The sequence below is a fragment of the Nelusetta ayraudi genome, unplaced genomic scaffold (genome assembly GCF_046127955.1).
Source record: "Nelusetta ayraudi isolate G7.1 ecotype Tasmania unplaced genomic scaffold, CSIRO-AGI_Nayr_v1 ptg000167l, whole genome shotgun sequence".
Lineage (NCBI taxonomy): Eukaryota > Metazoa > Chordata > Actinopteri > Tetraodontiformes > Monacanthidae > Nelusetta > Nelusetta ayraudi.
The window spans coordinates 91,110-103,431 of record NW_027466217.1 but is presented as its reverse complement, the minus strand read 5'-3'; the positions used below and the strand labels follow the sequence as shown (position 1 = coordinate 103,431).

At 52.3% G+C, this 12,322-nt stretch overlaps 1 protein-coding gene across 1 annotated transcript; it reads left to right on the top strand.

The window, feature by feature from the left end:
• The first annotated feature begins 3,638 nt into the window (after positions 1 to 3,638).
• On the top strand, positions 3,639 to 11,681 carry pcdh18b (protocadherin 18b). The gene is made up of 4 exons (XM_076014133.1): positions 3,639 to 6,146; positions 6,592 to 6,647; positions 6,959 to 7,128; positions 10,157 to 11,681. The coding sequence occupies exons 1-4, from the start codon at positions 3,639 to 3,641 to the stop codon at positions 11,092 to 11,094; spliced, it is 3,672 nt and encodes a 1,223-aa protein (XP_075870248.1). The 3' UTR covers positions 11,095 to 11,681.
• The last annotated feature ends 641 nt before the right edge of the window (positions 11,682 to 12,322 follow it).

The window sequence follows — 12,322 nt, the reverse complement described above, 5'->3', positions numbered from 1 at the left end:
ATATATATGTATATATATATGTATATCTATATCTATATATCTATATATATATAGTATTCCATATGTGATCATTCATAGTTTTGATGCCTTGAGTGACAATTTACAAAGTAAAAGTCATGAAAATGGACATTGGAAGTTAAATATCTGGCGTACTAGAAGTAAAGGGGGAAGCAGGTCCAACAACATAGATAAATAAATAAATAAATAAATAAATGAAGTGAGAGCATGAGCATTGCACCCTGGTGCTCCGCCCAGCCAGCCTCCACCCAGGCAGGATGCTTTCAGAGGGCCTCCGCCCTCTTTCCACCTGCTCCGCTGATCCTTTGTCACTGAGATCCGCAGCTTCATTTTAATAACAAAGTTCCTGAGCCCGTGGCCCCTCCTCCCGCCCAACCCCCCCCTCCAACCCCCTGCTTTCTTCAGCTTTATGGTCCCCAAGGGCAGAATCCCTGTGTTTCCATCCCATCACCCACCCAGTCGGAATCCCTCCGACCGGCCGCCAGATGAGTGTCCTCGGATGACGCGGCGCCTCGGCTCCAACAAAGGATGACAAATGTGCTCGCGAAATTAAACAAACCCGCTGATGAGATTTGGAATTTGGCTTCACGGCGATTAGTTTCAGCGCCATGGTTAAGTTGAGGAGGTAAAGTTTCACGTGCATTTGATTGAGTCTACTGTTCAGGTTTCCCACAACTGGAAGTAGCGTTATTGCACAGGGCTTCATTGCACCGCGCAGACCAAAAACTGGTAAAACGTGGAAGATGTCTGGGTTAAAATCTGTTTGAATGTCAACCTTTGCTTTTCTTTTGCTTTCCCACTCTCCAAAGACCACAGAAATCCTAGAATTCCATTAAGAATGAATTATCTGTGACATCTTCGGCAGCTCACTTCCATTTGCTCGCTACCATTGGTTTGGATTTCAACCCAATTATCAAATTGGACACAGAGGAAAAAAATAAAATAATAAAAATAGATTGAAGATCATGCTCCTCTAAATGGAAGCTCACCGCTGCACTCTCGATCACACTGCTCGACTGAGTGCGACAGAATTCCAAAAAGTGAGGCGTGAACGTCGCGTGTGGGTGAACATTTTCGGAAAATCTTGGTTCTGTTTTGGAAGAGCGCGCAGAAATTAGATTTAGAATTAGATTGAGTCTTTGACCTCTTGAGCGGCTCCTGGTCAATGCAGGTGTCTGTCTCTGTGTTGCGCACACATGCTCAGGAGCCGATGTCCATGGTTTTGCTCACAGCCAGATGGCTGTGCAGTCAGCCGGTTCCCATGGGTCACACGTTGGAATTTAAAACGGGGATGAAAATCCATCACAAGCGTTCCCTCAAAGATGCCGGCCGCAGATAATTTCATCTGTTCGAACCAATCAGCGGCGTCTTTTATCAGATGAGGACTGCAGCAAAGGAGAGTTTAGCGAGGCCGAGCAACTCCGCGCATTCCGAGCAAATTGGCTGGCCAGGGATTGGGGACCCTCGGAAAAGATCTTCAGTCGGCTTCAGTGCCGCCTCGCGACACCCGGATGAGTCTTTTATAAGCACGGTTTCCCTGATATAGATCTGTGTGTGTGTGTGTGTGTGTGTGTGTGTGTGTGTGTGTGTGTGTGTGTGTGTGTCATGTGGTTCTGAGTGGGAAAGGATCCTATCAACTGCTGTAATCACTGGGGCTCCTTGTGCTGCACTCAAAACCTTTCAGCTGTGACACGACACCAAATTAAAGGGGGAAAAAAAAAAAATTGCTTCTCATGGTAACTGAATGGAGAATTCATACAAAACTGTTTTTTTTTTTTCTTCTTTCCATCGTATGAGAAGAGCTCATTCTCACTCGGCGTCAGTCGACCCAGAGGCAACAAAGGCTGAGGAGATGCTAATTGTAGGTCCGAGTTGTCTGAGGAGCAGCGAGACGTCCTCGTTCACCCCCCCTCTAAAGATCAGCTTCGGCTTTAAATGCTGGGCGTGACGCTGCGTGAGAGGTGGCGCAGCGTCACGGTGAAGAAGTTCCTCAAGATGGAAGGAAACTGACAGAGGTGCAGAGGACTGATCGACTGCTCGTAGCTTTGTGTCTCTCTTGCCTTCGGGCCGGGGTTCTGTCGGGTCCTGTAGAGCTCGGCTTGGTGCCGTGTGCGACTCTTCAGCCGGTGTTCTGGAGGTTGTCACCAACCAGTCACAAACAGAAACCAGGTTCTCAGCGATCTTCTCACTGCAGGCAGCATGGGCTCTTCATCAGCTACGTTTTCCATGTCTACATTTTATTTACATTTTCACCACACTTTTACTCAGGTTTGTATCTTATCTTACGTAAAGGCGGGACAAACAGAACCCTCGTGTGAACAACAGAAAGACACATCAGACATGGAACGGATCGGGACCAGCGTCCGGGACAGGAATATGGTTTAGGTATAGTTTGAAACACGGTGCACGGGAATATTTCTCAGATGTGTCCTGTAGTGACAAAGACAAACGCATGTAAAGCTGAAGGAAGCCAGGACGGACCACCAGAACCCAATATTCCCATCAGTTGAGGGCCCACGCAGCTCCTGATGGGGAAAAACGGGGCCGATTAGCGCCGCATTTTAATTCTTCCTCCTTTCACGTATTATGATAAAAAAACCAAAACAACAACTACAACAACAAAAAAAAGGGGGAACAACAGCATTTTGTGCCCACGACACAAAGGCGGAGCCGAGTTGGCACACTTTGCCGATTGTATGGGCAACAATGTGACGTCTGCCGCGGGTCAGCGTGCGATTGTGCTCAAACTGGCCGGCCCAGAATAATTCTTCCTGGGTTCTATTGTTGTGGCACACTTTTAATACTGGGTGCCCCCTGTGCTGGCTGCCTGGCTGGCTGGCTGGCTGGCTGGCTGGCTGGGTGGGGGTGGGTGGGGTTCATCAATAGCCTCTCCTGCGCCGCCTGAAGGAGGCCATTCTGTTGATTTAGGAGGAGGGGGGGGGGTGTTTGGGGGAGAAGATGTGCAGTTTGGGCGCGGGGCGGGGAGAGAGAGAGAGAGAGAGAGAGAGAGAGAGAGAGAGAGGGAGAGACGAAAGGGAAACTGGAGCACAGGGAGCACCCCCATACGCACGCACGCAGGCACGCGCGCTGACTTGCTCACTCACTGGCTCACTCAGTCGCTCGCCCGCCAGGAGAGGGAGAGAGAGAGAGAGAGAGAGGGAGAGAGAGAGAGAGAGAGGGAGAGCAGCAGCAGCAGCGGCGCTTCCACATTTGGAATCGGGCGCTCCAGTGGACAACCAGGCGACGGCGGCGCACATGTCGGTGCGCGCAACAGATCCGCTGCCTTCACCTTTGATAATCCCGCGCCGAGGCGCAACCAAGGCGCAAAGTTTAGCCGCGTTTGAGGCTTCTTCTTCTATTTATTTATTTATTTATTTGTTTGTTTGTTTGTTTTTTGGAGCGGCGCGTCGGCGTTTGCGGAGTTCTTCTCCTCCTGCTTCTTCTCCTGCTTCTCCTCCTCCTCGGACAGCGGACGGCAGCCGGAGGACTTAACATGCCAGGCGTCTGAGGAAGACATCTGCTCTCTGCCCCCCCACCCCCACCCCACCCCCACCCCCACCACCATCCCGGAATATTCTCCCCCTGTGGAACAAAGTGCCACAGCGTGCGCGCAGGAGAAGATGGGGGCGCGAGGCAGCCGAAGCAAAGGCAAAGAGCAGTGTTGTTGGTCTTCTTTGCTGCAGCTGCTGCTGCTGGTCGCCCTCGCGCACGCCGCCGCCGGCAAGACTTTGAAATATAAAGTTTACGAGGAGCAGAAAGTGGGCACTGTGATCGCGCGCCTCAAGGAGGACGTGGCCGCGGTGCTGGCCAAGCTGCCCAGCTCGGTGACTTTTCGCTTCCGCGCCATGCAGCGGGGCAGCCCGTCGCTGCTCTCCGTGCGCGAGGACGACGGCGAGATCAGCATCGGCACCAAGATCGACCGCGAGAAGCTGTGCGAGAAGAACCTCAACTGCTCCATCGAGTTCGACGTGGTCACGCTGCCCACGGAGTACCTGCAGCTCTTCCACGTCGAGGTGGAGGTGCTGGACATCAACGACAACTCGCCGCACTTCTCGCGCGCCATCGTGCCCATCGAGATCTCCGAGAGCGCGTCCGTGGGGACGCGCGTGCCGCTCGACGGCGCCATGGACGCGGACGTGGGCGAGAACTCTCTGCACACCTACTCGCTGACGCCCAACAACTTCTTCAAGATCGACATCAGGACGAGGACGGACGGGGCCAAGTACGCCGAGCTGGTGGTGACGAGGGAGCTGGACCGCGAGGTGCAGTCCGGCTACCAGCTGCAGCTCACGGCCTCGGACAACGGTCTCCCCCCCAAGTCGGGCTCAACTTTGCTGAAGATCAGCATCTCCGACTCCAACGACAACAGCCCGGCCTTTGACGAGCAGGCTTACGTGATACATTTGCTGGAAAACTCGCCCCTCGGGACTCTCATCATTGATTTAAACGCCACGGATCCGGATGAGGGCACTAATGGTAAGATAGTCTACTCCTTCAGCAGCCACGTCTCGCCCAAGATCCTGGAGACGTTCAAAATAAACCCGGAGAGCGGCCATATCACCCTCGTTAAAAGAGTGGACTACGAAGCGACCGCCTCCTACGAACTGGACGTCCAGGCTCAGGATTTGGGCCCCAATTCCATCCCGGGTCTGTGCAAGATCGTGGTGCAGGTGGTGGACGTGAACGACAACAAACCGGAGATAAACATCAACCTGATGACGCCGGGCAAAGAGGAAGTGGCCTACATTTCCGAGGGCTCCCCCGTAGACACCTTCATCGCTCTGGTGCGGGTGGGCGACAGCGACACGGGGCTCAACGGCGAGGTGGTGTGCAGGCTGCACGGCCACGGCCACTTCAGACTGCAGAAGACCAACGAGAAGAACTACATGATCCTCACCAACGTCTCGCTGGACAGAGAAAAGAGGTCAGAGTACAGCCTGACGCTCATCGCGGAGGACAGGGGCTCCCCCAGCCTCTCCACCATCAAACACTTCACCGTGCAAGTGCTGGACGAAAACGACAACCCCCCGTCCTTCGAGAAGAGCCGCTACGAGGTTTTCAAGTCGGAGAACAACTCTCCCGGAGCCTACCTGACGACCGTGGCGGCCTTGGATCCAGATTTGGGGACCAACGGCCAGGTCACTTACACCATCATGGACACTCTGGTCCAGGGGAACCCCATCTCCACCTACGTCACCATCGACCCTTCAAGCGGCGGCATCTACGCCTTGCGCAGCTTCGACCACGAAGACGTCAACCGGATAACCTTCACGGTTCAAGCGCGCGACGGCGGCAACCCGGCGCTGAGCTCCAACGCCACCATCTTGTTGACCGTTTTGGACGAAAACGACAACCCGCCGCTCATCCTGTCCCCCTCCCTCCGCAACCACACCGCCGAAATCCCCGTGTGGAAGTACGCATCGCCGGGCCAGCTGGTCACCGCCCTGAAGGTCCGAGACCGGGACTCTGGCGCCAATGGAGAGTTGAGCTGCGCCATCGTCGGGGGCAACGAGGAGGGACTGTTTGTGATGGACGCCCGGCGCTGCGAGCTCCGAACCAACGGCAGCCTGGAACTCTCTGCCAAGGCCGTGACGGAGATCAGGGTGGAAGTGCAAGACAGAGGCACCAGCCGGCTTTCCACAGGGGCCGTCCTCAGGCTCTCCCTGCAGGAGACCATGGCGATCCTGCCCCCGCTCAACCCCACCAGCTCCAGCCAGCCCCCGCTGGACCTGTCCTTCATCATCATCGTGTCCCTGTGCGCCGTTTGCGTTCTGCTGCTCATCGTCATGGTGATGTTCGCCTCTGCGCGCTGCACCCGCGAGAAGAAGGACCCCCGGCACAACTACAACTGCAGAGTGGCGGAGAACAGCTACCAGAACCACCCCAAGAAGCCCGCCAGGCAGATTCACAAGACGGACATCACGTTGGTCCCCACCGTCAACGGCACGCTGCCCGTCCGTGCCCATCCGTGCTCTCCCTCGGCCTCCCCAGCACCCGAGAGGGGCACCCTGGGGAGTCGACAGAGCCACCACAGCCGCCAGTCCCTCAACAGCCTGGTCACCATCTCCTCCAATCACGTGCCGGAGAACTTTGCCCTGGAACTGGCCCATGCCACTCCCCCAGTGGAGGTAAGAGACCGTGAGAAGTTGTGGTTGTGCGATATTATTTCTTTAACGTTAATCCGTTTGCAGAAAGTGATTTCAATGTTTAAAAAACGGACGGTATGCGGATAAGAAAATATTAGCAGATGCAATATTTCACCCACGCAGCAACGATGCATGTTTTTGTAACTCTCGTTGCTCCCATATCATACCTTGAGTCCTTCATGTCATGTTTTTGTTGAGCCCTCAGTCACCCCAACCCCCACCCCGACCCCGACCCCCACCCCCACCCTACCCCACAGTTCCACCACCCAACATTGTCCTCTGGGCTTGCTTGTTCGACTCCATTCATTTCCCCTTCTTCATCGTTTCCTTTTATTTTTGTCCTTTTCTTTCTTTTTGTCCTTTTTTTTTTCTTTCGTTTCTCTTGGGATTGTAGCAAGTCTCACAGCTTCTGTCCATGCTCCATCAGGGCCAGTACCAGCCACGGCCAAGTTTCAGGGGCAACAAATACACCAGGAGCTACAGGTAATGCACACGAGCCGACTTCTCCTGTTGGCCACGGCGCTTCTCATTGCAAATTGATTGTGGCTGTGTTCAGCACTTCCACGCTTTTTATGCATATTCAGTAGAATTTTTGGTTCAAAGTCAAACTGTATGCTCAATAAGTTTTTCATTTGCATAATTGTATGTAAAACCTCTTTGGCAGAGGACTCTGCCTCTCTTTGCCTTATTATCCCACTCGAGTGTTGTTCCCTCTCGACAGTCTGATAGTATTACCGCCAGCCGTTGACCCTTTTTCTGCAGAATTGATCACATCCCTGTCTCTGCGTGCGCAGGTACGCCCTGAACGAGATGGACAAGTTCAGCCTGAAGGACAGCGGACGTGGAGACAGTGAAGCCGGGGACAGCGACTACGAGCCAGGCAGGGAGTCCCCCATGGACAGGCTCCTTGGTGAGGGCTTTACTGAGATATATGCCCCTGATGGCCAGCACAGACCGCATGCAGGTACAACCCTGCCCCCCCCCCAACCCCCAGCATCCACCACACCTCCCCGCACTCCTTCCCACCTCACCCAGCTCTGATTCTGAGGCGTCCGCTCTTCGGTGGAGCAATTTGCCTCCACGCTTCTGTTTCTTTTCTCTCGGGCTAGCGGGAACGTTGAGGGAATAAGACATTAGCTTTGATGCAGCTGCTAATGGTTTTGGCAAACGTTAACAATTAAGAAAGATATAAATGCCAAATATTAATGCTTTGTAATTTGTACTTACTGGAAAAGGCATTTTGCAGAATGAAAAAAAGATGAAATTGTCTTTATTTAATGCTCCTTCCTGAACTGTTAAAGCTAATTGAGTGCTGTTGGCAGTCGGTATTATATGTTTTTGCAAAACACTGGCGCACATTAGCCTTCCTCTATTTGGCTATACTCGGCAGGGAAGTAGTTTCTCAATGTTTGGGCTGCGGCCTCATCGGGAAGGTAGACGCGATCGCGCCAGACGTCACGTATTTCAGACAACAGAAAAAAAAAAAGACGTCTTTCCCAGCACCCAGAGCCACAAGCAAAGCTCATAAGAATCACAAGGAGGTGGAGATACAAACACATCTGTGATCTAGGTGCCAACTGCAATGCAGTAGAAACATTTTGTGATGGAAATAAATGTGTTGAAATACAACAACAAGAGGCCGTGTGAGAGGTTTTCCTCAGCCAGTGTTCTCTTCAAGCTGGCTGAGGAAACCTCTCACACGGCCTCGTGCTATTTGAACTTGCTCTCAAAAAAAAAGGTTCCACTTGACAGTGACAGCCATCTTCAATACATCACGCAATTTCGGCATGCCCCCGGTTGCAAGCGTTTGCATGTGAAAAGCCCTTTGGGAGTGATGGTGCACCTCGCACCTCTTCGTGTCATTCACTGAACAACGGCCTCACTGGGGGGTTTGGTGCATGGTGGTTTTCTTTGACATTGAGGGAGAGGGCGAACGTGAGGTCTTCCGCCCCGCCCAGTCCTGGTTCCTCGGGTTGGTTCCCACCCACTCAGGCTGCTCCGGCGAGCTGCCGTGGCTTCACCCAGCAGATCATCTCCCTTCCTCTCAGAGCTCCCGTTTCTTTCCTGCGAAGCTTCCCACACAGATATCATTTGGCGTCGAGTGTAGCTCACCTCCCCAATTAAAGCCGAGCCAGACAGGGAGACGGCCTCATCACTAACGCATGCCTCCCCTCTGCCAGAGCTTTGTGGAGGAGTTCTGCTCGTTAGTCCTTCTCCTCTGCCCCCCACCTTCAAGCCTTTGCCATCAGTCACCCAGACTGCAGCCCCGGTGCTTCTTTGATGAGAGGAGGCATTTAATTGCCATGTGATGAATAGTTGCCATGGACAAACCACTGAGTCGTGTGCATGATCAAGTCCTGAGGAGCATAATTACATCTCAAAGCTCACCTTTCCCTCTCCGTCTGTCGGCGCCGCCGCCCACCTCCATGTCCACTGCAGCGTCGAAGGCTTCCGAGCAGCATTTAGTCGGTGCCTGCTGATTATATGTTACTTGTTACTGGTATACAGGTTCTCCCATACAGCCCAGTGTCAGAAAGTATATAATCTTTGTCTGTGCGGCATTTAGTGGTCGTTCGGGCGTCTGTTTTTCAAACAGCAAAAGCCTAAAAAGAGGGCCAGCGGCCGCTTTAGCTGCAGCGAAGACCTCTGCTGCGTCTTCGCTGATACAAATTGAAAGCCTTGATGACGATGATTGATTGTCGATCAAATATAGGCGGCAAGCGGAAGTCACAACCGTGACAGCAAGAAGTCACTGGACTGTTTTTTTTTTTTTTTTTCTTGCTTGATTTATTGATTATTGATTATTGGACCCAGTGAGATGTTCTCAGCGAGGGTCACCGCCCACCAAAGCCCCCTTTGACCTCGGTTATCCCGTCCATCCGATGATTTGTCTGCTCGGCCCCCGACAACAAGCAGCCGCGCTTTGCATTTGCCTCACATTGGCTGCGACGGGGAAAATTAGTTTCAATCTCACGGCCGGCGAGCCGCGCCTGTCTCCGCGCCTGCTGGATAGCAGCACCACGCTGCTTCTTATCTGGGATGAAAGCTAAATATATTTTTCAGATAGGGATAGGATGATAAGGGAAAATCTCTCAAGTAAACAATCCTTATCAGTCACTGTGTGAGCAGAATATATTGAACTTGGCAGTGAGTCATGGAGTGCGGCGGCCCCGGCTTGTTTTCTTTCACCACAGTGTTTTTGACTCGATCACCAGCGGAGGCCCGGTTCTGCTGCCGCTGCCTTTCCAACTGGACCCAGATGCACTTTTCATCTGCTCTTTAAGATGTATTATAAATGTTCCTTTCATGTTAATGAGGGAATAATGAAGTCCCTCAATGGCACAACTGAAAAGCCGCGTATTCTTTTAATGAAGGTCTTAAGTTGGCATATTTGATTTGTCTAATTTATTCTTCAGAGATTTTTCTATTTGAAGATCTAATATTGAAAAAGGGGACTTGAAAGGGAAAAATGCAGGGCTTTTAAAGGAGGAGTTATTTTTCAATGTGTAACGGGCATCAGTTGGCTTCACTGAATGATGTCTGGAGTAAATACTTGTGGAGATCGCCTTGAAGACCGGGAGTTGACCTGGAAAACACCTGGAACCAAGAAGGACTTTCTGTAAATTGTAGCGACGGTAGCTGCGTCCCACCCCCCCCCCCCCCCACCCCAGCCTAAACTAAACTAAATATGGCCATGAAACCTGGTGCTGGAAGCAGCTCAACATGGATGGAGAAACCTCCCCGATATGGCGGAAAGGTTTTGAGGCTCTCATCAGGTGGTTTCCCCCCCGGGGATATCGGAACAGTGTCGTGGAAACAGTTTTTGTTGGAACTTCGGGGTCACGTGAGCGGTTGACGGAGCAGTGACAATGGTCGCGGGATGAGATGTGATTCGATGGAAACACCTGCAGACGGCAGTTGTAAATATCGCTTCATGGAGACGCAGTCAATGGTCTGACCTTTCCTGTCTCTCTCTTCTGTCTTCCTCTCAGCCATGAGGCACTGCACGGACGAGTGCCGCGTCCTGGGTCACTCGGACCAGTGCTGGATGCCGCCCCTCACCTCGCCCGGCTCCTCGTCCTCCGACTACCGCAGCAACCTCTACATCCCCGGAGAGGAGTCCCAACAGGGCGCCGAGCTGCCCCAGGACAAGACCCCGCAGCCCTGCACCGACGCCGGCCCCGGCCCCGCCCGCAACCAGAGCTTCTCCACCTTCGGCAAGGACCTGGGCGGCGAGGACGGGGTCGGGGAGGAGCGGGCGGGCGGCGAGCGAGACCACGAAGACCTGTGCGGCACCACGTCGCTGCTCTCCGAGATGAGCAGCGTCTTCCAGCGGCTGCTGCCGCAAGGCCTGGACTCGTACGTCCAGGTGAGCGAGAGCCAGAGCGGGAGCAGCCTGAGCGGGGTGGGCGTCCCCATCACGGGCTCTCTGGACCGCCGGAGGAGCCACCTGCCCGGCAAGTCCAACCCCTCGGTCCACCAGCAAGGCGTGGCGGCGTGGGCGGCCAACACGCACTTCCAGAACCCGGGCAGCAGCATCGGCCACCAGGGCGGCAGCTACCACACCCTGAAGCCCAGCACCAAACTCAGCTCGCAGAGCCTCAAAGGCTCGCAGGCGCCCAAGAACAGCCCCCAGAACCACAGCAAGGCCCACGGCAGCCCGCTGCTGACGGCGCTGGTCAGCCCCACGCTGGCGCTGCCGCCGCCGGCCGCCGGCGCCCCCACGCAGGCGTCGGCGCCGCTGCCGGGGCCGTCCTCCAAGTGGCTGCCGGCCATGGAGGAGATCCCCGAGAACTACGAGGAGGACGATTTCGACTCGGTGCTCGGCCACATTCAGGGCAAGCGCAGCGACAGCCGCCACGAGCTGGTGGACGCCAGCGAGCTGGTGGCCGAGATCAACAAACTCTTGCAGGACGTCCGGCAGAGCTAGAATCGAACTCACAGAACGACAGACAGACCGACAAAAAATGTCTTTGTGCGTATTCGCCGCTCACTGACTTCTTCCTCTTGTTGAGAATAAAAGGAAAGGAACGCTGGCGGCCGAGAGACGGACCGGAGAGAAAATGGAAGAAAAAAAAAAGAAAAGAAAAAAAAAAGGACCCGCAATTGTCGTTAAAGTTGCATTTATAATATAATTGTTGTGTTTTGTGAATGCCAAATATCCCCAAAAAAAAATAAGTTTGTATTTCTGGTTTGGTACACAATGTGACCGTATTTATCTTTGTATTTTAAAAATACATTTGTATACTTATATTTATAAAAAAAAAAAAATGTGTATATAAACATAATCAAAAGTCTATTTTTATATTTGAATGCATGTTGAGTACAAAGGCTTTGAATCAAGACTTTGACATGCAATCATAATTCTAAATATTTAAATGCTTTTTTTTTTTTTTTGTATTACGTCACATACACAATAATACATGTATGCATATGATATTGAAGTAATGGATATTTGTCTTTGTGGAATATTGTTTGGAGTCGACACCAATAAAATAATTGCACAAAAATGAGTCAGCTGCCTCATTGTGCTTTTTGTCTGTTGCAGTTGCTGATGATGTCACTGAGTTATTAATATCGGTCCACTCCTGAGCAAAAACATGATGGTATTTTCTTCCTTCCAGAATGATCTTTGGCACCGCTAACTGCTCCACTCACTGGCTGTGCTGCGGAGTTTTCTCATGGGACGTCAGGCTGAGAGTGAAAAGTGCTTGTGTCATGTGACGATGAGATGAACTCAGAAGAATGCAGTGAGGAGGTCAACCAGCAAACTGGCCCGAACCAAGCTGAACCAACTCCAGCACTCAACTCCAGCAGTTGTTTCTTCATCTTTACAATCTTCTCAAAACGGACCTTTCCTCTTTTGTCCTCTTTTGATGAAGCTTCTTCTTTTTTTTTTGGACTAATCTTTCAATTTCAACATTTTTTATTTCAGAAACAAGCACATTTTTGTATTTGGATGCGGTGCAATTTGAAGCGAGAGTCGAGCATCTCCGAGGCTCAGAAAATAAACACTTTGCTGGCGGAGACCAGAGCAACATTCCCAACGCGGTGATGTTACTCCCACATCTTGTGGGGCCTCCGGTGCAATTTACAGCAATTACCAAAAAAAAAAAAAAAAATGAGTGCTACATCTGCAAAACGACTGAATTGTTTGG

What these genes read in the sequence shown, in the direction of transcription:
- pcdh18b (XM_076014133.1), top strand. Translation starts at nt 3,639, where the DNA reads ATGGGGGCGCGAGGCAGCCGAAGCAAAGGCAAAGAGCAGTGTTGTTGG. An exon ending in AAATACACCAGGAGCTACAG is followed by an intron (nt 6,648 to 6,958) that starts GTAATGCACACG and finishes CTGCGTGCGCAG; the next exon opens with GTACGCCCTGAACGAGATGG. An exon ending in CCAGCACAGACCGCATGCAG is followed by an intron (nt 7,129 to 10,156) that starts GTACAACCCTGC and finishes TCTTCCTCTCAG; the next exon opens with CCATGAGGCACTGCACGGAC.